Consider the following 26,745-nt stretch of genomic DNA (forward strand, 5'->3'; position numbering starts at 1 on the left):
ATGCCTGTACATATATATTACCTTTTTCCTCCCACTAAATCTGGTCTTGTCTTATTATTGGTTTTGACCTAAAGAATGTATCAGAGGTGAGGTCGTGCCATGCCTGAGCCTAGGCTTTAAGAAGCCTGCAGCTTCTAATTCTGTTCTCTTGGACCCCAAAGCTAACATTTTAGGAAGCCTGTCTGGCCTGTGGAGAGAGTGGGATCCAGAAGTGCTAAACATGCATTGAATCCATCTCTTGTTTCACATCTAGTCAGTTTCCTGCTCATTGCAGTTGTATGAGTGACCCTGGCTGACATCACAGTGAGCAGCAGGACTGCCCAGCTGAGCCTAACAAATGCACAAATTCATGAGAAATTGTTTAAAAAGTTGTTGTAAGCTCCCAAATTATAAGTTGGTTGGTTATGCTTCTTAGATAATTAACACAGAATGCGAATGGTGGTTTTTTTGTACTCTGAGATACTGGAATTTCTCATCTGTAATTCCTTTTGACATGAGTGATACTTATCCAGCTGTCTTCTTACAGACCCCTATTTAGCTTTTATATTTTATGGTACACCCTAAAAACACTTTTAGTCAAAGTTACCTCCTTCCAGCACAAAGAGTGTAAGTTCTGTTGGAGCCAAACTATTCAGCAACTAAACGTTTCTCCTTGAAGCAGGAGAATAGGTGCACTTAAGAAAATGCATCTTGGAGCAGCACTTCTTAGACTGCTCTCTTGGCAGTTCCCTTCCTCAGCACTTCTCCTTTGTACACACTGCTACCATGATCTCTTTCCTGTTTCCATGAGCTCTCTCCTCATCTCTTTCCTCTACCAGTGCCCTAGCAATTTCCCTTGAGAGGTACAATTTTCTCCCATGCTGATTGCTTTTCTTGAAAAACACTTACCCTCTTATCTTCTAACCCAGGAGATTTTAAGGAATAAAATTCTAAAATTTTCTAACAATTCAAGATCCAGGAAAATGTCTTAGCAGGCGATCTGGAATGCATGGAAGCAAATATGTTCATATATTAAGCACATTAACATATAATTGTGAATAATATGTGGGAATATTGCTGAAAATTAGGGTAGAATGAAATAGCATTTTTAAAATAACAATTCTATTCTGCAGTTAGAAACCAAAAAAAATTATGCATGTCTTTCAAACATTATAATATCCATCATCAAATTTCTGAATAATGTTTCCATTTCATTCAGGTATTTATTTGAGCTACCAAGATAATTAAGTCTCTACATATATGTATATGTGTATTTGTATGCAAATGCTTAAAATATTTCTGATCATCATATTGTTAAATTTTATTTCTTATAAACCCAAATAAATTTCTGTTTAAAGACAATACTAAAAATGTAGATTTTGCAAAATTTGTTTGCAAATTGTAATTTCTAACAGAAAGTATTTTTTCCTAGGTAATTAACTAACTAATTAATAGATATTTTCCTCAGGAGTACAAATAAGGTTCTAGAATTTAGGACAATGTCCTAATACAAATATTTATGAAATCACTTTCCCTATATATCACATAGTTTTTGAGGATAACTCAAGGTACTGTTTTTGGTGTTACTAAAATATGAAGGTGTCATATCATTTGTAACCCCAAGATTTAATATCCTAACATGAATTCCTTGATATCTTCTTCCTTCCATTCTTACCCACTTACCAAAAATGTATCCAAAAAACCTGTTTTAGAGTTATTGGGTAGAAATCACAGAAAAGACAGTGTGAAGATTACAAGAAGAAGTTTATTATTGGTTTTCAGAATCAAAGTTCATGTGAACATAGTCACAAACTACGCAGAATCCTTATTGTTGGGAGACTGAATACATAAAGAAGAGACCTGAATTTGGTGGGAGCTGTCTTGGTAGAATGGAACTTTCAACTATGCTAAATAGAATGTATAAAACTCTCTCTTGATTTTCCATACCTCGAAAGTTCAATTTTACAGGCAGTACAGGTGTGAAATCTCCCTTGGTTTCTGGAAGCCCATGGCATCCCCAGTAGCATCCTGTGGTTCTAAGCCAAGTTTGAATCTCAGAAATGCAGTGATTCATACTAAAGACCGGATGCTTTAAATTAATGTGGGATGTGGGGGACTTAAATTAGCTCTTCAGTTTGACAGCAGAATTAAAGTAAACAATTAAGAAAAAATGCCAAAAAATTAAATGGAGCACAATTAGAAGGGGAAACTAAGACATTGAAGACACAGTTTACACTGAGGGTTTCTATTCTCATAGAACTTTTAGTACCAAAAGAAATCTCATTTCAGACTTGAAAAATCTTCAACTTCAAAGTTTTAATGTTTTGGCTTAGAAATTTATACATAGAAATGGCTTTTATAATGTTCCATATATTTATAAAAATTAGCATAATTATGATTATATTTCTTTAACACATTGAATTTCTTTTTTCCATTTTCGTCTTGGAAGATATAAAATAATATGGACTTACTTTACTATGTTTTCTCATTGTGGAAGCATATGGAATCATGAATTAATTTTAAAATGCCAGGTAAAAATGAAATTTGAAATTGTTCATCATCATATATCTTTAAAAACAGTGAGTTTTTCTTTTCATATAAATATATAGTCACAGATATAACCATTTAACTAGTTCTATAGATAATTCTAATGCTATAAATATAGTTCTGATATTACCTTTCTTTATTTTAAGATTTATAGTATTAGGTATCTCAATGCATTTTAATGATTAACCTATAAAGACATAAGCTATATTCTAAAACTATAGCACTTACAAAGACAGAATTAATAATGAGAGCAGAAGTGAGCAAATACAAATGTTTTCACATACTCTGTTTTTGTATTACTAGTTTTAACTTCTAATGTCTCAGACCTCAACTTTAAAATGAAATTATTAAAGTTGCCACATGCCTACTCCATAAAGATGTCATGAAAGCTAACAAAAAAACTAAGCATTTAAAAAATTGCTATAATGACAAATGCATTTTGTTTTTAACAAAATAAAATTCAGATTAAATACTGCCACTTGTATGCATATGTATGTGGTTTTCCAGTCCTTGTAGATTAGATTATGAAAATTTTTCAAATAGTGTCTATTGTTTGTCCAGCATTTGAATGTGCAATAATTTGACCATACCAGAACTGGCAAAAAATATAATATTGGGAGAGTTATTAAACACTGAGGATCTGTGAAACAAATTATGCTGAAGTTATTCAATACAGATGTTTTAATAATCAGATCTATTTTACCATATTCACTAGCCTTAAATCTTATATTTGGCATCTTTTGTGGAATGTATAAGAATGTTGTATAAAAACAACAGAAATATTGCATATGATTCAGAAATCTGTTTTGTGTGAGTCCTCAGATTTTTGAAGCACATGAGTTTGGTTTTAGAATTAAACCAATTGGTTTAAATGGTGGAGGCACAAACCAATTACATCTGGTTGTCTGGAAACAATATTTATTATAAGTCATGAATAATGTCAAATGGCATTGGTGTAGATCAGTCTGTGAAGACATGAAAGAGGTAGAAGTGAATATTTACTTACTTAGGAAGTGTAATAATGCATTTCTCACCTTGTTACCTTTTATTATTTATTATATCATGAAATTGTATAATAAATAAATGGAACTTGAGTGTTGTGATTTCATTACCAAAATTAAATTTTAAAAATGTGTGAAATAGTTATAAGTAAATTCTTAGGAGTAAAGAGCAAAGAATTCCTTTACAGAAGCTAAAATCTACCTTCAGAAACCTTGTTTTGTTAGAAATGGCCAGTGTGAATCAAAACATTACTACTCATAGTGATAGCTGGAACATCATTGTCATATTATTAGTGTGGCACTTACTTTTGCAAGGGCGTGTGGTTCATTAAAATGTTTAAAATTCATTCCTCTGCCTGTACTAATAAAGCTATAAGTGCCACTTTGTACAAGTCTTTCTATAGTACTATTATTTATTATTATTATTACTACTACTTACTACTATTATTTTGGTACTGGGGATTGAACCCAGAGGCTTGTAACCATTGAGCCACATCCTGAGCTCTTTTTATATTTTATTTTGAGACAGGATCTTTCTAAGTTGCTTAGGGCCTCACTAAATTGTTGAAGCTGTCTTTGAACTCGGGATCATCCTGCCTCAGTCTCCTGAGCTGCTGGAATTACAGGTGTAAGCCACTACACATGGCCTACAAGTTGTCTTATATTTTTAAGGAAACATATATACTCAGGACATTCCAAGAGCAATTAAATGCCAAGCCAACTCATAAAGGAGAAAAAAAAATATCTTGCAAAGGTCCAAATAAGTATCTAATACTAAATTTTTACTCTGAATCACTCTATTCTCTCTTTTTTCCTTTTATCTCTGGGAAATTTTATAAAGGAACCCTGATAGCTTCCTGTGAGTATAGCTAACTAAAGGATTCTGGTAACTTCCTGTTATTATATCTAACTAAAGGATTCTAAAAAGAGAGATATACAGTGTACAAGACCACATTTCTAGGTTTTGGGGGTGTCCATTTAGATTTTATTTGATTTTAGTTTCTAAAATAAGAAGGGTCTGTCTTTTTTAAGTTGGCTCATTCAACTTTGCAAGAGAACAATTTCAAATGAAGATTCTGTTGTATCATGGAAATTGGTCTAATTTGGGTTCCTCTGAAGTTCTGTAAGTTATTTTAGAGTAAAGTTGAAAAAAAAGTACCAGTCATCACTGTGGAGTTCTTATGAGCATGGCTAGACTATGGAAATAAACTTCTCTATTCCTTCTCCACCCCTGCTTTCTACAATACAATGACCCATCTGTGAGGTAAGAGGGACTAACTGCACTTTTAAAGAGACTAATTTCTACCACCCAAGTAATAGAAAAACTGTAAAATAAATGTCAAACTGCTTAGTCATTTCTTAAAATAATTGACCTGCAGTTCAGAAAAGGGTGAGGAAGGCAAACCATTAGAAACAGTAAGAGAAGGGATACATTCAAGAACAATTTTCTTTTAAATATTTTGCGTATTTCTGTTGTGCATGTGTTCCCCCTGTTAATATCTCATTCAATAAGTCAAATTTGATGCGCTAATTTTAATTACAGTAAGGTATTTAGAGAAAACGTCTAATTTTTATCTATCCGAAATAGAGAACATAAAGCTTCAGAATGAGGCAAGGGGAATGAAGGTCAAGTGATTTGAGAGGTGATCTATCATTGCTAACATCCTATTACTTAATCTACTTCTTCTTTCCCCTAATTCTACCTATAGTAATTTAAGGAATATTAAATAGCTCTCTTTACCTCCGATCCTCCAATACTGTTTGTATTAGGGCTGTCCAGTTACAGACAATGTCTTCGATCTCCCTTTGGTCATTGAAGTTTCAGGGTTTGTGAAACATTGGGTCTGAATCTGAGTCTCTTGATTCCTAGAGATTCATGAAGACATTAAGGGGAATCTGTGAACTTTTTACAATATTTAATAAAGCTTTATGAACTCTGAAGATTATTTAGAACATTTAAGTTTCCTTCATTGAACCTCCCATTCAATTAACAATCTCAGTTTCTATGACAAGTCTTATATGGACAAATGCTTAATTTAAAATAACTCTCCAAAGGGGGTCACCATTTATTTTCTCCATTTTTTCCAGTTCTTTTTTTTTTTTTTTTTTGTAAGGCATGCAAATCAGAACTGATTTTACAGGGTTGAGCAAATATCTTTAAACATTGTTGACCAAATGAAAATACATCACTAGCTGTGCTTCAAACTAAATACCTATGTCAAGGATGTTATCATATCCTATTATATTTTTATTTTGTGTATATATAATTAGCAAAGACTGGATGAAAGGAAGCCCCAGGCATAATTGCACTGGAATCCTCTACTGTGAGACTAAAGGTAGCTGAGGTGGATCTCTTCTGGTTTTTCTCTGCTTCCTTTGTTTTTTGGTATTACCCTTCCCTTCATTGAGTTCATCTCCTGTAAATTCATGGGAAGATTTCAGGGATGCTCTAGGTCTGACAGCTGGTTACAGGTTAGAGAAGTTAGAAATAACTACTTTTCACCATGAATCTCCTGTTTCCTTCCAGAGGCATTAATTCAGACCCAGGTTATGCCGAGCTGGGCAACGGCCAGAGGAATTCAGACCACAGAGTACAGAAAGTATAGGTGGTAATAACTATTCACCCAAGATGCTTTGCTTGAAAGGACCATTTCACAAGCAATGAGAAGTCTGAGATGAAACCAGAAGGTAGTGTCTGCTAGATTGACTGCATCATTTCTCACTTTGTAGAATAGTATCAGGTCTTGGAACTCTCAAAAAATCAAGAGAGCTATTGAAAAACAGTTTGGAACAGCATCTCCATACATATGTTATAAGCACTGTAACTCTATGAAATTGAATTAAAATTTTGGAAATCTCTCAAATATGTTATTTCTAAAGTTGTAATCATTACACTGTTTTGCATTTAAGAGAAGACCTAGAAAATAGCTTCACATATATAAAGAGAGATGAACAGTAAAGTCAGATTTCAAAAAAATTAGGAAACCACAAATATATACAAACTTTTCATTTCTGAGAGGATGAAGAGTGATGAAGATGGTAAAGTGACTTTTATTTCCATTGTAAAGTTCTTAACTTGTAATTATATATTCTAGGTTCACAAGATATCAAATTATTATATTAAATTATGTTAACAACTTGAAGTTGTATTTTCAAGAGCTAGTTGGCCATAATTCTCTGCAGTTGATAGGAGGCATCCCAAACATCCTGCCAGCAGCATTATAAATATCTATTAGATTTTTAGCCTGTGATTGAAAAGATAAGCTTCTTGATGAGGGAGTAGTTCTTTGTCACAGTGACATTTTTCGTCATATATATTCCTCATAAAAAAGGTCTTTCTAATTGCTTTCCTCATTTTATATGCCTTAATTTCTGTTGCTGAAGAATTTCATTTGGGGCTCAAGCTAGACTCTAACTGCATTTCTTCCAGCTCTTAAAGTATATGAAGAAAAGATTTGATTAATGGGTCAGGAGTCCTATCTTGGTGACTATTAGAATACTGGGTTCCTAAAGATTAGTGGGAAGTATAAAGTGGAACATATGTATCTAGTAAACTTAGTTGAAGGCCATTAAACATTTAAATGCCTCATTTAAATACTCAAAGTAGGGCCTGGCTAAGGTTTCTAGTCTTTGTCAACAGAAAAATGTATTCATTCATTCAACACATTCTATTGACTGGTTAATGTATGCTGATACTGGGTTGCACATGGTTCTAGAAAATCTCTGCAAGAAATATCTTAGGAAATATTAAGAAAAGGAGGAGTCAACAGGATGGTATAAGTTAAATGTGGATAAAATGATGAGGGACTCTAAATTCCAGGTTTAAGAGGATTAACTTGAGGATGGGGTAAGTAAAGAGGGAATTTAGAAACTTGTCTCTCCTCATTACTTTCCCTGTGGAGTGACCATGTTTTCAGTCCTTGAGGCCCAGAGGGCCAGGGCCAGGCCCCTTATGAGGAGTTGTGGGCCCAACCACTTGAGATTTTCTGCTAGTCGCTTTCTTTTTCTTTTCTCCTCCCTCTGTGCCACCCTCATCCGGGATCAGGACAGAATCAGCTGGAAAATTAAATTACTCACCCCTTAATGTCAGCTCCCATAAATTTCTTTCTCCTCCTCCCTCTGAGTATAGTTCAACTCTTTGAGTCAAGCCCCCGAATGAACCTATTGCTGAGTTTAAACAATTAGAAACCTGTCAATTTCAGATGCTCAATGAGTTTATCTATAAACTCCTGGGTTTTGACCTCTAGGGTCCCTCCACGCCACCTTCATTCCTTTCTTATTCTTGGTTTAAAAAGTTAAAAAAAAAAAAAAAAAAAAAAAGCACTTTTAGGAGCAGGCAGAGCAATCAGAGTCCGCTGATTCCACGTCTGCCACACGAAGCAGATTTTTGCACAAGGATAAGGTTACGGCTGCCAGCCCAGGACTCCAGCGGTGTGGCCGATCAAACGCTTGGCTTCTCCCCTCCCCCTCCGACGAACGAGAGGCTAACAGACGGGTGCAAGTAGACAAGTAGCTGTTTTTATTGAATACAGAAGCTCCTTGAAAACTCCGTGTGCTCCAGGGCTCTCCTGCAATTCCTTTCATTCCCAAAGTGCAGGAGCCAAGCACGCGTCCCGCGTAGCTCCCTCCCATTTCTTCTCCCGGATTTGGGTAGGAGTGGAGGGAGGAGAGGAATGGAGAGATGGGGGGTGGTTGGTGGGCTGGGCCTGCAGAAGTCCTGATTCTTGGGTAGAGGGAGATGGGGGCGGGCTCCGGGCCTCCCGAGAGGCGTGTGATTGGGTCTGACCCTCAGCCTGCTTGTCAGTTTCGCCCGGGGTCGGGGCGGGGGTGGGGGTGTCAGGAGGGCGGGGAGGGGAGTGGGCGGAGGAGGGGGCTGCCCGGAGCTTCACGTCCGGCCCACTGACGGCATGAAACCTTTAGGGGTATGCAGTGCTCTCAGCTTTTTGGTTGAAGCCCCTCTGCTTTCAGTCTGAAGGCAGGGCCCGGACGAGGACGGATCGGAGGGTCCCAGGCGGCGGGGCCAACCGAGAGGGAGAGGAGGGGGCGAGAGACAGGAAGGAAGCAAACCATCAAATTTAAAAGAAAAAGCCCTTTGACTTTTTACCTCCTCTCCCTCCCCAATGGCTGTGTAGCAAACATCGGCAATACCTTGGAAGGGACGAAGTCGGTCTGCAATCGCAATTTCGTGGGTTGAGTTCACAGTTGTGAGCGCGGGGCTTGGAGATGGAGCCGTGGTCCTCTAGGTGGAAAACGAAACGGTGGCTCTGGGATTTCACCATAACAACCCTCGCATTGACTTTCCTCTTCCAAGTTAGAGAGGTCAGAGGAGGTAAGGAAAATGGATTTGGGGGGGTGGGATATTGCCGTCGGTCTTTCTCCTTTTTGCTCCCCTCCTCCCCTTGCCCCCTCAAAAATTCTCTTAAATAAAATCCAGATTGTAGCTGCCACCAGGTTGGAAGTGGAAACTGGAGACAGAGAGATGGATGTAGGCGGGACAATAATGGGAGAGGAGGTAGGTAGCAGGAAAAAAGATCTGTCAGGCACAGAGCTGGCTGAAAATGCCTTTCGCCACTTTCCAGCCTCTTTGAAAAGAGGAAAAATATTACCTTGAACAGAGGGGCAGTTGTACAAAGCTTTTGTTTGAGGTAGTCCTTAGATTGCCCTTTAAACAAATCTTTTGGTTTCTTCAGGTTCTAACTAATGGGAATATCTTTTTAAGGGTGAGCTGAGGAGAAAATATAGAGAAAGGGTATAAAATGAACCTTGATAAAGTTCTTTGTCTGCAACGAAGTGAGAAACAGGCTGTTTTACTTTTGGGATATAAGAGAAACCAGGGGGATCAATCTGGAAGATTGAGAGCACTTTGTGAGTGGTGTGTGTGTGTGTGTGTGTGTGTGTGTGTGTGATATTTTGAAGAGATTTTCAGTGGAAAACACTCCACAGATTAATAAGGAAAGGGCTCAAGATAGAACACTTTTCCCTGAAGTTCAGCCCCTTCCTTCTGTGAGGTCCCCCCCACCACCACACGTACACCCAGAAACACTTCTTCTTGCAGGTTGGACGTGCAGTTCTTTTGGAGAATGATGAAAGTCGTCAAGCAAATGGGGTGGGGGCGGAGGAATAGGGATTGGGAGGGAAGAGGAGGGGGCGTGGGGGGGGTGGGAGGAGAGAGGTAAGGAAAAGTTCCTACGTGGCACCACCAAATATTGAATGACCAGACCTGCTCGGAAGACTGCAGCCCTGTCAGTACCCAAGGAGGGAGAGCGACTTCACTCCTCCCCTCTGCCTCCTCCCTCTCTGGCCCCTCCCTTTCCCGAAAAGGCATCTGGCGGCAGCGGTCCGTTAGGTGCTGTAGACTCGGCTGGCAGGCGAAAGCCTTTTGAGTTCTGGGAGCGCAAGCGATTTACAGTAGGAAGCAGCTTTTTCAGAAGTGCGGAGAGAAGCCTGGGAATAGGAAGGAGGGTGGAGACGAGAGGATAAGGGAGAAACAAATAAAAAAAAGTCAGCCCCAAATGGGGCAGTTTAGCAGAAACCCGAGTCTGGCCCTGGGTCAGATGCCAAGATTTGAGTTTTCCCCTAATGAAAGTTAGCGCTCCCGGAAGTCAGATTCTGCTACCACCTCGGTATTCCTACTGCACGCTTGTGATTTTCACCTTCCGGAGTAGCAGGCAGCACTAGATTACTCCTGCCTGTGAAGTTTCCTGGTGACTACAGTTAGACCCTCTAATGAGGAACTGTATTTGAATTTTGAAATGAGTTATATTGTTTATGTTACTTCATTTCCACATTTTAAAAGGATAAATAGGAATATTTGAGAGTAGAATAATCAAAAAGTTTGCATTTTACCTTTGGTACCTGGTCACCACTTGGAGAGTTCTGTCAGCAGTTCTGCCCTCTGCTGGTTTTGTTTATTATTTGGAATTCAAACATCTGCCACAGTAAAAGGCCTCCTAAAGGCCCTCTCACTACAGTGATGCTGGGAAAGGACACTTGATTAAGGGGGAATGGATATAGCAGTTCTTTTTCAGCATGTTGCACACACATGTAGACACGAGTATTGTAATGGCAGCTGTTTATTTAACAATGTGGAAACTGAGAAATTCCTCAGTGAAGACTGATGAACTAAATGTTCAAAGGACATTATTCTATGAATTTACCAAATGGATTATTTAAGTGAAAATACAGATTTTTCTTTCCACATCGGACCTTCCAGTAAAGTTCTAAGAATATCAGAAAAATCGAATTTCTACACTTTCAATTTTCTATTTCCAATCTAGCGACATACCTGAAACACTTTTAAACAAACATTTCAGTAGCACACCAAATAAATGGCAGAAAAGTAAACTTCCATTGTATAAAGTCAAGTAATGTGAGAAATAGTGAAGTCTTAGGACCAGGTGCTGTTGGGTTTTGCTTGTCTTTTTTGATGAAATGTCTTAAAAATTATATGATACTTCAGACATTCATATTATAAGATTTGGTGTTTGTTATATTAAGATATCTGGTGATTTTTGCTCTGTGACAGGCATATTTATTTACATCTATTCTTGTTGTCTGGTACATGTCAAAAAAGAAATAATAGTACATTAGCGCTTAAAGGAGGAACATTGACTTCAAATTCCCAATCAACACATAAGGGAAACATAAACTGTGTCTAATACTAAAACTAGCCTATATTTGTAGTTAAAGGAATGAGTAAGATTTTATACCAGGTTCTCAATAAACGTATTATATTCTAGCATCATACTATGACTTATTGATTTCCCTGTGGTGCAGTTGTGTGGTTCAGCTGCTAAAACCAAAAATAAATTTTAAAGTCTTTTTCATATAAAATTAGGTCATTAAAGCCTGAAAAAGTTCTGGCTTCATAATGAAGTTAAACTCTAAAGAAAACAATGCAGGGGAAATTTCTCAGAAGTGAATGGATAAAATAAATTGATTTTACATAATCATGTTATTTTATTTGAAAATACAAAACTAACTTGGGAATCTTTAACATAGGTATTAAAAATTTTTAATTTTAACTATGATCTTATATAAAAAGATTAGGTGGAATTTTAAGAAACAAACATTTATATCAGCTTCAATTTTATGTTTCATATATTTGTTTTATCTCAGGACTGTGTGTGTGTGTGTGTGTGTGTGTGTAAAGAGAGAGAGAGAGAGAGAGAGAGAGAGAGAGAGAGAGAGAATGACTTACTATAGATAGGACCTAAGATTTACCTGGAATTTATAGTGACTGTAATATGATTGCATTAAGAAAGATGATTTCCTATAAGAGTTTTAGCAACAGTTTAAAAGCTAGCTATAGTTGAATACTAAGAAAATTAATACCTAATTGAGACTTTTTTTTCTAACCAGAATGGTATTCAGAATGGTATTTATTTTGGTGGGTAAGCCAATACTAAGTCTTACAAAATGTTGGTAAAATTTTAGAAAAGAAAATCTTAGGAGGAATTTTAGTAGCTTGTAAGCTATTGGTAGTGAACCTTGCAGAAGTGTTTTGAGTGCCCAGGATCAGCAGGTGAAATGGTGCTGGCTTCCAGAGGTGCTGGCTTCCAGAGTGTCTGCTAATCCAACTTCACAAGGAGAGCAGATTTGTTCCCTTTGGTTACTTAATTAGAAATCAGTTAAAAGATGGCATGTGCCTCTTTAATAAGTGCAGTATTTGGTAGGATTATTAATATTGTATCTTTCCATTTTTTTAAATTCACAGTTGATGAATCTATAATAGAGAAACAGTAAAACTAGAAGGTAACTCCTGAGAAATACCTTCCTGCATGCTTTATGTAGACAGTCTAAATTTAGGTGGCACATACATGTTCAGTTACAGACACTTTCAAATAATTGTCTATTAGTTTTGAAATTGTTTATTAATATCTCAAAGTGACAATTTGTTTCATAGAAAGAGTTACTCTTTAAGATATATCTGTATAGTTGTAAACAAAATTATGAAGTAGCAAAATGGGAAATGTATTTATATAGAGTGATTGCTATAATTTAATTTTTTAAAGATTCCTTATTTCTTTTGACTTGTGAGTAAAATAAAAGGACTATATTGTTGGTCATGTTAAGTTTACCCTAAAATGAAGCAAGGCAAATCACCTCTTTTTGTATCTTTGTGTTGGATTTCTATCTGATAAAAATGTATAGTTACCTTTCTTTTCTAAAAATGTTCTTGTTTGAGATAAGTTTTACTCCGGTCAATTTATCAAGGCTCTGGTTTATTGATCATTGTCTATCATTTGATAACAAGAATTCAAATCAAGTTTGGTTGAGAATGTTTGTGAAATAAAAAGATAAATTTTTGAAAGAAAAGGTGTGTTGATGGGATTACTTTCTTGACAATCCTACAGCTAGGAATTCTAGTAATTGCTAATTCATCTTACCTTTTCACTTTACTAATAAGGAAACTAAGACACAAAAGGTTGTTAGTTGAATACTTTTTCATAAAAATATAAGAATATTCTTATAACATTCAGAGTTTTTCTGAGGGTGCAGGATGAAGCTCTGTAATAGTGATGAGAAATATAATACACAAGTGAGACTTGATTCATAGATTGACCAAATATTACCTAAAGGTATGTTTGCTGGTAGATAAATGAGAAGGTGGATTAAGTGAAAATGCCTGATTTATTGAAAATCAGATAGGGAAATTGTGTTACAGAATGTATTTTAGAATTCCTCAATTTTATAAGTTTGGAGAAAGGTAACTTTTTATCATTTCAACATAGATGTATTGTTAATATGCCTAATCAAGAAGATTATCTGCATCGGAGTAGGAAAGGCAATAGTTTCTGAAGTTTTTTTTTTTTTTTAGTTTTTCTTTTATTCTCTGGAAAGTTGTTGACAGAGGACCAGGTCTGATTTTGGATTTTCAAGAAGTTAAGAAAATAGCATATTTTCTTTAAACAAAGAAAATAAAGTGTCTGATGTTTTCAGGCTAATTTTAGTTGAATTTGTGTCATATTTTATATCATATAGCCTTTATTCATAAGTCAAATGATCATTTGAATGTTATGCACTCGTTATATGTTAACAATCTTTTTCCTTGTAAATAGTCAAATTTAGAAAAAATAACTCAATAGTGCAAATTCTAATTAAAGTTTTTATTTTGTCTAAGCATCTGAAACTGCATAAATACCTTTTTCTTGGGAATAAAGGGACTGTTTATTTATAGGAAGTACTCACTCTTAATGGACTAATATTGATATCTATCATGCTGTCAACATTTTTGACAAATTTTATCATCACATGTGAAATCATGAGGAAGGGAAGAAAAATTTGATTCTATATCTCAACATTTATTTCTCAAAATCCAACCTTTCAGAACTAGTATTTCTACTAAATTAAGAGTCATTCCATCGTTAGGAAAAACCAATGACCTTAGAGTCCTAAACATGATACTGTGGAAGCGTTTACTGTGAGTTATAATCAAGATTAACAGTTTACATAAGCGTGGTGTTTTATAAATAATGAGGCATCCACATCATTTCATATCATTTTTAATGCTTATGTTTAGGTATCTAGTAGCCAAAATTTCACTGGATCCTAAACACACTTTTCTTAGCTCTCTACCTTTGGAGAAATAATTAAGAGCAGTTGGTATATTCATATATTCATTAGGAATTCAAGGCAGCTACAAAGTGCGAGCAGATTGCTGGTCTGCATTTCTGCTTTTACTCCTTCACTTCCCTCATTTAAAACTGGAGAAATGGAGAAATCTGACCTGAGCAGGGAGTGGTGAGAGGAAACCAAGGTCTTTTTTTTTTTTTTTTTTTTTTTAACCAGTGAAGCTTTCTTCCCTAGCAAAGAAGAAAGTAATACATAGATGTTATAAAAAGTTGCAATGTCCCCTAAATTCTCTCACTGAAGGGTCAACTTTAAATGCAGTTTTCAGTGCAACTTTCAGTATATACTATTACCCTCCTTAAATTTAGACATTTTTCTTCTAATTTCTCTTGTACTTTAATTCAAAGTCTAGGTCATTTTTTTCTTCATTTTTGAATCGCCTTCTAATATAGAAGATGCATTTAATATACTTTTTTCAGTTTATGAACTGTAATATAATTTTATTTTATAGGTAAATGTTTTTCCTCCTTTCACTTTTGCTAGGATAGCATGAATAATACTAGTTTATAGAGAAGATGAAAGACAATTTTAAAGTGATTTAGCAAGTAATATCTATTTATCAGTTGCAGTCTTTGGCCTACTACTGACTTGGCTAGTGGTTCTTTAGACATTGGCTGATCACCAGACCTACTTTTATCTGGTAAAATAAACTCTTTGCTAGCTGTGCATGGAATTAGAGACAGTGCTATTAATTTAGGAGAAAGAACTCAGAGAAAAGAAAGGTTATCATATTTCAGAGTAAGAGACCAGCTTAAATACGACTTGACAATTGAGAACTAAAACAAACCTGTGTAAAAGTGCTTTAGCACAATCAACTTTTGCAATCCCCTCAAACCTTCTTTTTTTTCTTAAAAGCATTTCTTTCTTATTTTAACCAAATTTAATTGCTCTTGAATGGCCTGGGACTGTACAAGCAAATGAAGGTCCCTATTCATAGAACTTGAGCTGGTAGAGTATCAGTGGAAGCTTCCTTCCTCTGTTTGACTGGTTAACTGACATCCGGGCTTAAAGGAATGAACCTTAGACTCTGTGAGGTAGTTGGCTTTCCTTCCTCACTTAGATTTTCACATACAACTTCCTGAAAGGATGACTGCCAAAATGGGCAGTAGTTGCAATCTTTGACAAGACTAGTTAAGAATTCTAGTGCATACTCTGCCGAAAAACATGAGTCATGATATTAAAGAGTTGTCTTTGCTTCTCTCTTGATTGTTCCAACAGTGGCACACAGCCCACTGCTGGCTGTCATTCTCCTTTCTGAATGCTGGTAAGTCTTCACAATACTTCACTGAATTTGAGGATATAATTATTGTCTGAATGGCTGAACATGACACAGAGTGCCTTTCACTGTGTGGCCCCTGTGTATGTCCTATGGCTAGACATTTCTCACCTCTCCAGTGCCACTCCCATTGACCCAGCGATGTTAATCCCCTTGCTTGATTTTCCCTGTCTTGGAATCCTTTCCCTAGAATATCTGTTCTCTTCCCATTCATCTGGCACTCACTTTCTCACCTCAGAATCTAACTGCAGTGTCACAGATCCATGAAATGTTTTCTCATGTTTCCAGGAAGATAGTGAGAGTGCACATGAATGCTTAAACATTGTATACCAGGTTTTGTTGTAACTTCATATAGAATCTCATTTCATTCTGACAATCATCCTAGAAATCAACTGACATGAGAATACCTGTTTTATCCATGAGAAAACTGAAAAATAGAGAAGTTAATTAGTTTGTCTAAGGTCACACAGTAAGTAATAGACCCTGGATTCAAACACAGACAATCTTGCTCCAGAGTTCTGGCTTTTAACCACTTTGATATTTACTTTTTACTTTTATTTTTTGAATTACAGCTTCATAGTCATACATAGTAGTTGGGTTCATCCTAACAAACTTATATGTGCATGGAAATTGATTTCAATTCATGATGCTCCCCTATCCCTCCCTCTTTCCCCTCATGTCCATTCTGCCCTATCACAATCTTCTTCCTCTACTAGATTTCCTTTCACAGTGCTTCTGTACAGAGCCCTGAACTTGTCTCCTGAGCACAGTGCCCTGGAGCCTAACATTAAAGCATAAATCATGCAGCAGTATCACCTTAAACCTCTTGTCAACCATGTGAATAACTTAAGTTCTACAAGAAGAGATGTAAAGAGGCCCTGGGAAAGGCTCATTTTACAATTCATATTGCTCTTCAGCCTATATTTGGGTTCAATAGTGGAAGCCATATCAACACTTAGCCATTTCATGGACAAACTACAGCATGAAAGGTGAGGGAAAACTGACAGGGAGTAGCTGGGAGCCATCATCAATTCTTTTGGTTCCTTTGACCAAAAATCATCAGTTAAGAAGTTAACTGATGTATCCGTTGAAGGTTTCAGGGTGTAGATTAGGGTTAACTTGGTTTCATTAAGTAGCAAGCAGATTCCTGCTTGTTCTATCAGAATTTATGGAAAGGAACCTCAGGTCTTATTCTGCTTTTGGGGCTTGATGTATACATGTTTGCTTATTGCCTTCAATATAAAAAGGGTGGACCTGATTATTCAAAAGTTATTTGGAATATAATCAACTAGGAGAATGTAACTGAAAGACACATGACTTATGGAAAATAAACAGTATGTTAAAAGAAAATGACTCATTTATATGCCAGGTTTCCTCTTGAAGTTGTTGGGTAGATAATAACTGACCTAATTTTATCTGTGTCCCCAGTGTTTACCACAATGGCAGAATGTACAGTATATAATGATGTTCCTGTTATTTGGGTTATTAATTGTCTTACTTTTTTTTTTTTAACTAAGCATACTAGAACAAAATTAAAATCCAGTTAACTTGGAGTGGTGTGAAATTAAAGTTTGGGATTTCCTCTCCTCATGTCATATTATTATCAGTGATTATATCCCCTGTCCCCTTTTTCTTTACTCAGTCTCAAAAGTATGTTGGAATCTATTTCGAGCAATTTCATCTGGAAAACTATTTTGGACATTCTTGCCAAAGATGCTTCTGAATATTTGTAGCTACTTATTGACTGTATTACCTCTAAGATTGTCATTCGCTGTAAGGCATATATATGTCTCATGTGACAAGTTATCATTTCCCCTTTCTACTGTTGAATAGGAAATGAAAGTATAATTCAAGAATATCACACTGTAAAATGGTTAATTGAAAACGTTACTGTCACATATTTATTTTTGAGTCTTTCATTTCATTTGTAACTATTGGTGATTTCATTGCCTGACTTAGCCTAATAACTGAGAAGTGATGGCCTACCTATATATGATTATTTTTAAAAATAATTCTTTCTTTGGATTAGAAGTACTTAGATAATCATATGTATTATAGTTATATCATAAATTACTGTCTTCAAACACAAAGTACATAAAGTTTAAAATGCTTATAACATTGATAGATAGTGGCTGTAGGGTTGTTTTGAAGAGCTGGGCACAGTGGTACACACCTGATATCCCAGCAATTTAGGAGATTGAGACAGGAAAATTGCAAGTTCCAGGCCAGCCTCAGAAATTTAGCAAGACCATGTCTCAAAATAAAAATAAAAAGGGCTGGAGATATGGCTTAGTGGTTAAGCTCTCCTGGTTCAATTCCTAGTACCAAAAAAAAAAAAAAAAAAAAAAAAAAAAAGTTGTAGTTTTTATATTATGTTCTTATTTTATATTTTAGTTAGATCAAAAGCACGAAAATGGGTATCTTAATCTGTTTTAATATGTCCAAAGTGTGTAGAGCAAGCCACATAACAGGCATTCAATAAGTCTTTGCTGAAACACTTGTTCTTCAATTACCTAAACAAAAACCCAGATGATATATATAATGATGTGTATTAATTGCTGTCCATGTTCACATAAGTACATTGAACCCATTTCTGCTGATACTGTTATGATCTACTAAAAACACCTGTGTCCGGTTGCCTCCAGGCCAAGCTGTGCTACCACCCTGATTTTGCTCCCAGTTTATGGACTATTGCTTTTCCCCAGGGTTTAGAAATTATCTGCTCCAGGAATACTTCTCTGCAATCATGAAGATAGGGACATTGACCTTGTACAACATCCTAAAGCATGCTATACTTACCCCAAACTTGAATACTTATCACAGAATAATTTTATGCAGTGAAAGCAGGAAACACATCTCTTACATAAGCAACACTAGCATTTAGCATCATACATGGATCATAATAGATGGATAATAAAATATTTGTTGATAGAATTAATGAACGAATGAATTCATAACCAAGGTATTTTCACTAAAGAGGATAGGAAAATGATTGCTGGCTTAGAATCATAATTATTTGCACTCTTGACCCTGGGGATTTGATCGAGTAGATTTTGATGGAATCCAATCATGGGTGCTTTATAAAGTTATGTAGATAATAGGGATGCAAAGCCAAGGGTTTATAAACCATCTGTAATAGAAAATAAATATATCCAAAAATGAGAATGTGCTCCATTTATATAACAAGACACTGTGAGTTAAGTGGAAGATAATCATTACTATGTGCAAATTGTTTGATAAATACTGTATTGCCAAACAGCAGTGGCTCTGCAAGAACTGAACTGAGTAGTTCAGTTGATTATAATACAGAAAATAATTTATTTTAATCCTCATCTCCAGAGCATAAAACAAATTAAATGTCAATGAGTATTGCTCTTGTAACATGAAAGTTTAATGGAAATGTAATTTCAGTGTTTTGTGATAACTTTTTTTAATAACCTTGACCATTTGTAAATCAGAAGTGGGGAACTTTTTAAACATCTACTCTTAACTGACTTTTCTTTCTTTTCTTCACTGTACTCAGAATTTTGATGTTACTTTTGCTTTCATCTTTCTGTTTGTGTAAGTTTTTATGATATGCCAAATTTGGGGATAGAGTTTGTCAATAACTTTGAATTTCAAATGACTATCACCTTCTGTGAACAACCACTATTTTTGGTGCTGCAACTACAAAAACAGTATGCCAGTCTCTGTTCTCATGAGTGTGTATATTGCTCCAAGAGTGGCAGTGAAAACTGATTAATATAGTCAAACATGAATTTATTTATTTGACAAATATTTATCAAAGTCCTACTTATGCTAGATTTTAAGCGCATTCATTCAATCACATACCCAGCAAGTACATGTTACAGGTTTATTATGTACTCAGACTAGTTGCTAGGCAAAGTCAGTCACAATCCTGCCACATTGAATTTATGGTCTACTTGAGAAGACAGTAATCAATCGAACAGTCATGCAAGTAAATATACAACTAAAATACTGCTAGATGCTTTGAAAGAGAGGTGCATGGTTCTAGAAGAATACAGAATAGAAGCTCAGTCAGACCAAAGAAGGCTTCCCTGAGAAATAACAATTGAGTATTGAGTAATCAATTAAAGTGAGGAGGAAAGAATGTTCCAGGCAGTTACATGAGGGCCTGAGGCAGAAGGGCAAATAACTCCACAATGGACCTGAATAAAGGACTTGAAAAAAGGCACTGTGGTTAGCAAAGAAGAAAAGGGTATATGAGAGGTAAGATTGGGGAAGTGGGCAGAGGACACATAACACAAGATATTTTTCTGCATGGCATGGAATCATATGAATAAGTAAAAAGTACAGGAAGGCTGTTTTTTAAGTTGGCAGGGTCATTGCGTGTTTGCTCTCTCTACAATCCTGGTTTATTGTAATCCTGGTTGGATCCTCTGACAAATAATCAGGGTAGTGGGGCTATGCTCTTTTTTTCTGGAATAGTCAACCATAATAAAATCACCAGGGTTCTCAACAGTTATAGGACATTTAAATATACTTCATATATGGTCATCATAGACTTGGAAATATGTAAACAAGTAATATTTCTATTTTATAAGGGAATACATGAAACAAATGTTTCTACACATTTATAAAATCTTTTATAAGACAAAAGAAGTAGCTTAACACTTTCTAAACCTTATATGATAGTTCTAGTAATTAACCAAATTACAGCTTCATAGGATGACATTTGTGACTTTTTAGTTTCTGAGGATTAATTTTGGACTATGTTCTCTATTTTGATTGAGAAGCAAAATATTTACTGTAAGCATATTTAGATCATAAAGATTTCCTTCGAGGAAAGACATCAAATAGTTTTTAGGTAATCACATAACAATGATAGATTTGAATAACCTTTGTATCATTAATAATAAAGTTTTACTTCTAACCCAGATCTTTCCCCTGAACTATATAGATTTACCTACTTGACTCCCTATTCAACCATGTCTAGTAGTATTTAAGTCATCTCAAACTCCTCACCTAAAACCTGTTTCTTTCAGTTTTCTCCATCTGTTTAGGGCAACACAATCAATCATGATTGTCAGGCAAAAAAAACTAGGTCAGCTGTGACTCTTTTTCTCTGATAGCCTATATTTAACCTGTCAGCAACTCCTGTCTATTCAATCATCAGTATATTTTCAGAGTCTGACCCAGTACTTCATTGCTCAGTCCAAGAAAGTCAACATTTCACATGTGGACGATTGCAAGTACTTCCTAACTGCTATAGGATTCTGTTTCAGTGCCCTTTCAGTCTGTCTCAACACAGCAGTCACAGAGGTCTGATAATCAATTGAATGGGAAGTCTCTGTTGCTTCATTTCAATTTTTCTATGAAGTTAAACCTGCTCTGAGAAAATAAATCATAGAAACAGTTGGTTCACATCACCTTTCCCCCCTTAACCTTCCAATACTTTTCCATCTCACTTGGAATAAAATCAAACTCCTTGGACTTATACAGTCTGCCTTCAATAGACCCTCATTCTCACTTCTCTGACCTCACCTCTTATATCCTTCTTATATCTTTTGGACGAATGTCTCCTTACATTTATTTCAACATTCTTAGCCAATTTTTGTGTGAGTTCCTTGCACTTGTTATTTTTTTCTTAGAATTCTTTTTTTTTTTTTCTTGGCAAGAACATAAAGGTATATGAGCCCCCTGTGTCTGTCGAGACTTTATGTAAATAGCATCTTTTTTAGTGAGTGTTTGTCTGACCTTAATTTTGATATCACAGTCTACACCTTTACAATCTTCCTTTGTGTTCTTTTCTTGACTTATTTTTCTCCCAAGTACTATTTAGATATTTTTCTTATATAAAAAATAATGATGTATTTAAATTATAGAGGCTTTGTTTTAATGTTCTATATAACATTTTTGATTAGGTGTTGAATATTATTTTGGAATACAAATGTTGCCTTAATTATTTGAATTTTTAGATGCTGGAAGAATCTAAGTCGCACATGTCCTATAATTCCCACAGCATAGTTACTATGTATAATTTACAAATACTGTGACAGCCAAATCCCACATACAGTAGCACTTTTCTTATTTGATAGATGTCATGGACATTGATCCAGTTGTTCTAAAAGATGATGGCCATAAATTGTAGTGTGAACTTACTTTGTTTGACTGATTTAAGAAAGTGATGATGTTGGTACCCTGATAGTAGACAGGAGATTTTTTTTTCAGCCAAAGAACTAGAAAGCTATTACAGATTATTACAGCTATTACAATATTAAATATTGTCAAGGATGTGTAACCTTATGCTAATATTCAAGGAAAATTCTTTTATTATTCCTTATTAAGGATAAATCTAGCATTGCGCTCAACTCTGGATAGGTCAAAATTAGAATAATAAATAGTCCATAATAGGATGGGGATTCAAATGATTTTCGTGGGAGTTACTTTTTTCATTAGTTCTACTTCAGAATATTTCACTGATTCTTTTTTTTTTTTTTTAACCTTTGAACTGTGGATTTCACTGTGCAAATGACTTTTTTAAACTGGTATTTTCAGAGTTCTAGTAAAATATGTTTACTTTTGATCATCAAGTTTTTCTTTTCTGAAAGGCAGTACAAATAGGCTTACCAGGTGCTTGATTTTATGAAATTAATTATAAAATTCCTAACACTCCATGTTACTGATTTATGTCACCATTGTCCCTGACATTCTTGATTTGATTATTAGACACTCATTTCTTCCAAGATGTCTGTCAAAATCTAGAACAGTGAGATAGTTACATTTATAATATTTTTATTATCTCTGTGTATGTACAGTGAAATATATTAAGAAAACATAATCTTATTAATGACAATAATTTTAGTTGATTATAAAACCCTATGGGGGAAAACTGAATTCTATATTGTAGTATGGAACATGTCCCATATCCAAGAGTAATTAATGTAAACTGTACAACTATGAGGGTTTCTTATACAATATTACAGTTTTCTAATGTATTTAATCAAGTCATTTCTTCCTTTTGTGATGCTTTGATAACACAATATTAATAATAATTCTGACCATTTTAGCTAAAAAGGGTTATATTGGGACATAGGAAACACCTACAGTTTCTATTGACATTATTTGCATCACATGGTCATATGAAGGTAAACGTATGTTCTTTTATAAATATGGGAGAATTTAGCTCAATTTTTAAAAATACTTTCATGTTGATTTCTAACCCAACGTTCATAAGTGACGTATGTACATTTAAAACAAGTGAAAGAATAGTACCAGAGGAAATACTATATAATATCAAATTTTAAGCCTTTTAATAAATAACTCTCCTCAGGGTTACTGTGTTTATGTCATATCAATTTCTATCAATGCAAAGATAAAATGAAAAGGAAAATGCTAATGACATCAGCAAAATAGTTTCAATATGTACATGACAAATTGCTAAGCAATACATAATTTCCATGCATAGCTTATAATGCACATTTACAGATAGTAAATTGCTCAGTATTCTACTCTACTGCAAAGGGATTTTCCCAAGAGAAAACAGGCAACAGGAATCAAGTTAATTATAGCTGTGTGGAGTGGAAGGTACTCACTGGAACTATTATATATGTTCAGAAAGATTAAAATATTAAAATTTCCAGGGAATAATTTTGTTTTTCTTTGTAGTATGGGGGATTGAATGTTGAACTTTGGACACTCTTATCACTGTACTACATCCCCAGTCCATTTATATTTTATTTTAGGATCTCAGTAATTTGCCAGACTGCCCTTGAACTTGCAACCCTCAGCCTCCTGAGTAGTTGGCATTACAGGCATTATTTACTATGCATTAGACACAGTGATTAATAGTCTTAGATATCATTTTCTCAGAGATTAAAATTCCTTATCAATTTAATTCTAAAAGTGAGGTCGAGTCGAGAAAACTAATTCTTGGTGGGGTTAGTCACTTACCCAAAGTCATACAGAAAATAAATCCTGAGATTGGTTAGAAGTTGGGCTGTTCAAACTGCAGAAACTGACTTATCGATTGCTTATACACTTGTCAGATCCTAAGTTGTAAATTCTTTATCAAGGGATCTCATGATTTGAAATAGAGCAGGGCATTGCTATAGATCAGTTATAGTGAAAAATTACTTTTCTCTCCTTTTCAGTCCTACATCCTCTACCATATACACAGAGTAGTACTCTTTACTTGCCTGGGGCAGCAAAGTATTTTGCCACTGGGCAGGAAATAGTTTAGAATTCTTTAAAATTTTTTTCAATCCTTTCCTTGGTGATACCTTTCATATATTGCCTTTGATGTGAGGGCAAGTGAATCTCTAGAATTTGAGAAAGCATCCATATTAGAAAGGTCATTTTAAACTGCTTTTCTTACCATACCTGAATCAAACAGTCGAAATGATCTCTTCAAATTGTTGTTGCTAAATGTCACTTCTAACCTTCTTCATTTCCCTTCTCAGATTGATGGGAAAGATATTCCAACTCAGAGGCTGGATGTAGTTACCTGTTCATTTATTCGTGAAATATATCTATTGATTATTTTCTGTGTTTCAGCTGCTGTGCCTTGGCAGTACAACAGTGAATATGGATATCACTGTTCCTTAACACAGGGTTTGAGGCAAATGTTAATAAATTATGAGAGACAGTGAATCAATTAGGTAGTGTGTGTAAACAACAAGAAATCATATTATAGTTTAGATTGTGTCTGAGTCCATATTGTACAATCATGATGATATAATTAGACCAATGAAATAAACAGTGTGGTGTTATTCAAGGTGAATATAGGGTACTATGAGAGAGTCACATAATCTTCCTGGGAAAGTAATGCTTTCCTAGAAAATGTCATACTTTTAATTTTTAATTTTTTATTTTTACAGACTCATTTTGATTCTCTGTACACAAATGGGGTACAACTTTTCGTTTCTATGGTTGTATACAATGTAGATTCACACCATTCCTGTAATCATACATGTACATAGGGTAATGATGTCTGTCTCACTCCACCATCTTTCACCCTCTCATTTCCCTCTACGTAATCTAAAGTTCCTCCTTTCTTCTCTTACCCCCCAGCCCACCCCCATTATGTATCATCATCCACTTATCAGGGAAAACATTCAGCCTCATACTTAGACCAAAACATTGACTAGTTCTGAATCTACCAGTTTTTATCTCTGAATACACATTATATTCATTTGGGAAAACTAAAACATGGATGATGTCTGGGCTTTACAAGTCATTCCGGTTTGTTAATTCTGGGGTGGGACACAGGCATTCATATGTTTTAAAAGCACTCCAGGTGCTTTCTTTTCTCTCTTTTTTTGGTACTGGGTATTCAACTCAGGGGCACTTTGTGACTGAGCTACATTCCCGGTCCTTTTTATTTTTATTTGAAACACAGTCTTGAGAAATTGCTTAGGGCCTCAATAAATTGCCAAGGCTGGCTTTGAACTTAGATCCTCCTGTCTCAGTCTTCAGAGTTGCTGGGATTACAGGAATGCACTATCATGCCCAGCTCCAGGTTATTCTAATTAAAAAAAAGTCAATCAACTATTCATTGTCAATTAGGAAAGATAAAGATATTAAAATACATTTTAGAAACTGAAAGTATTCCAATTGGGACAATTAGTCTGGGGATGAATGAGTGGAAAGGTGTGAAACAGATATTTTTGAGACCCTGGTATGTCTTTCCTATTGACCTAGAGATGGCTTGCTTGGAGTTTGTGGCAGTGAATTCATGACAGAGGTGTAATGTTTGTCTAGAGGTTTCAGTAGTCATGGTGCATTTAGGGAGAATTTAGACAGCTGAACCTGTTTAGTGTTGATTTGGGGCAGGCATGAGTTTTTTCTTTTTCTTGAACTCGGAACCTTGCTGTATCCATGCTGCCGTATTGCTCTTTCTTTCTCCTCTTCACTGATTAATCCTAGTCAGCCTTTAGGACTCAGCATAAGAAGGTTGAATAATAAATATGTTAGCCATTGTGGGCCATACAGTCTCTGTTGCAACTGTGTGGCTCTGATGTACTGTGAAAGCAGTTACAAGCAATAAATGAATAGTGTGACTATGTTCCAAGAAAAACTTTATATATGAATGCTGAAATTGAAATTCATATAGTTTTAATATCTCAAAAAGTATTACACATTGTTTGATTTTTTTGACTATTTACAAATGTAAAACCCTTCTTGTTTTATGCACCATATAAAGATAGGCAACATGGATGTCTTAATCCAAAGTTATAGTTTCCCTAACCCTGTACCATTCTAAGACATTGTAACAAATAAAATTGTTCTGATAAAAGTTCTTTGAGGCAATATATATTTGTTATTTTCTTTTTACAGATGTAGAAACTGAGGCACAGAGCAGTTAGGTAATATGTCCAAATCACATAGACACTAAGTGGCAGAAATGGAATTCAGAAGCAGCCTGACTTGTTAACACTGTGTTGTGCTGCTTTCATTACTGTCATGGAAGTGTGTGAAGAAGGTTAGAAGAGAAACTAGTGACAAACAGCCCAAAAGTGTTTTGAGGTCTTAGATCAATAATCTCTGGGAATGCGGTTACCACAGGGGAAAGAGAGGACCAGAGACCCACAATCAAAATGATTGATGACTGAGTGAGGACATTCAAGAGTCAATGGAATGCAATAGAAAGGATATATTAGGGCCTCATAAATTTTTGTTTTATAACTAGACACTCCTGTGGGCCACAGAGAAAATTGCTTCTAAATATTTACACATGTGTTTCTCTTTCACCCAACATTTTATGTAGTTCAATTGTGTGTGTGTGTGTGTGTGTGTGTGTGTGTGTGTGTTATGTGTGTATTTGCATCACAGTAGATTTCCAGAAAGTCTGAATTCAGTGTGGTAAGAACACTGAGAGAGGATGGAATTAGGAGAGATCATAAACGGCACGCAGTGGAATATGGAACTGGGAGGATAAGTGGCTATGTCTAGATCAAGACTTTGTATGCAAGAGATGTGGGATGTGGACATCATCTAGAAGTCAGGAGGGTTTTTTGAAGGAATTTAAGCAGCAGAGTGACTTGAAATACGGATTTTTATGGAAGTTCAGTTGAGCTATGGCATGCAGATTGATTGGAAAACGGATGGAAACCAGTTAAAAGGTACTTTAGTCTGCTTTCTGCTGCTAACAAAAAAACTGAGAAAAACAACTAAAAGGAGGAAGCTTTATTTTGGTTCAAGTGTTCAGTCCATGGTCACTTGCCCCTATCATTTTGGGGCCTGAGGTGAGGCAGCACATGACTACTGTATGTGATAGAGAAAATTTGTTCACATCCTGGCGGCTGGAATCAAAGAGAGGAGAAGAAGATGAGGGGTACCAGTATCCCC

The 26,745-nt window shown here is 35.5% G+C and overlaps 1 protein-coding gene across 3 annotated transcripts in view; it reads left to right on the forward strand.

Moving 5' to 3' along the window:
• The first annotated feature begins 8,083 nt into the window (after positions 1 to 8,083).
• Col11a1 (collagen type XI alpha 1 chain) overlaps positions 8,084 to 26,745 on the forward strand; it is a 215,792-nt gene continuing 197,130 nt past the window's right edge. For 2 of the 3 annotated variants that reach the window (XM_047566801.1, XM_047566819.1), the window contains exon 1: positions 8,456 to 8,856. In XM_047566801.1, coding sequence (XP_047422757.1) covers positions 8,751 to 8,856 — 106 coding nt within the window. In that variant the 5' untranslated portion in view covers positions 8,456 to 8,750. Of the gene's footprint in view, positions 8,178 to 8,455; positions 8,857 to 26,745 lie in introns of those variants that run through there. The other variant, XM_047566809.1, reaches the window with a different exon arrangement.

This window comes from Sciurus carolinensis, chromosome 1, assembly GCF_902686445.1.
Source record: "Sciurus carolinensis chromosome 1, mSciCar1.2, whole genome shotgun sequence".
In the NCBI taxonomy this organism is placed as follows: Eukaryota; Metazoa; Chordata; class Mammalia; order Rodentia; family Sciuridae; genus Sciurus; species Sciurus carolinensis.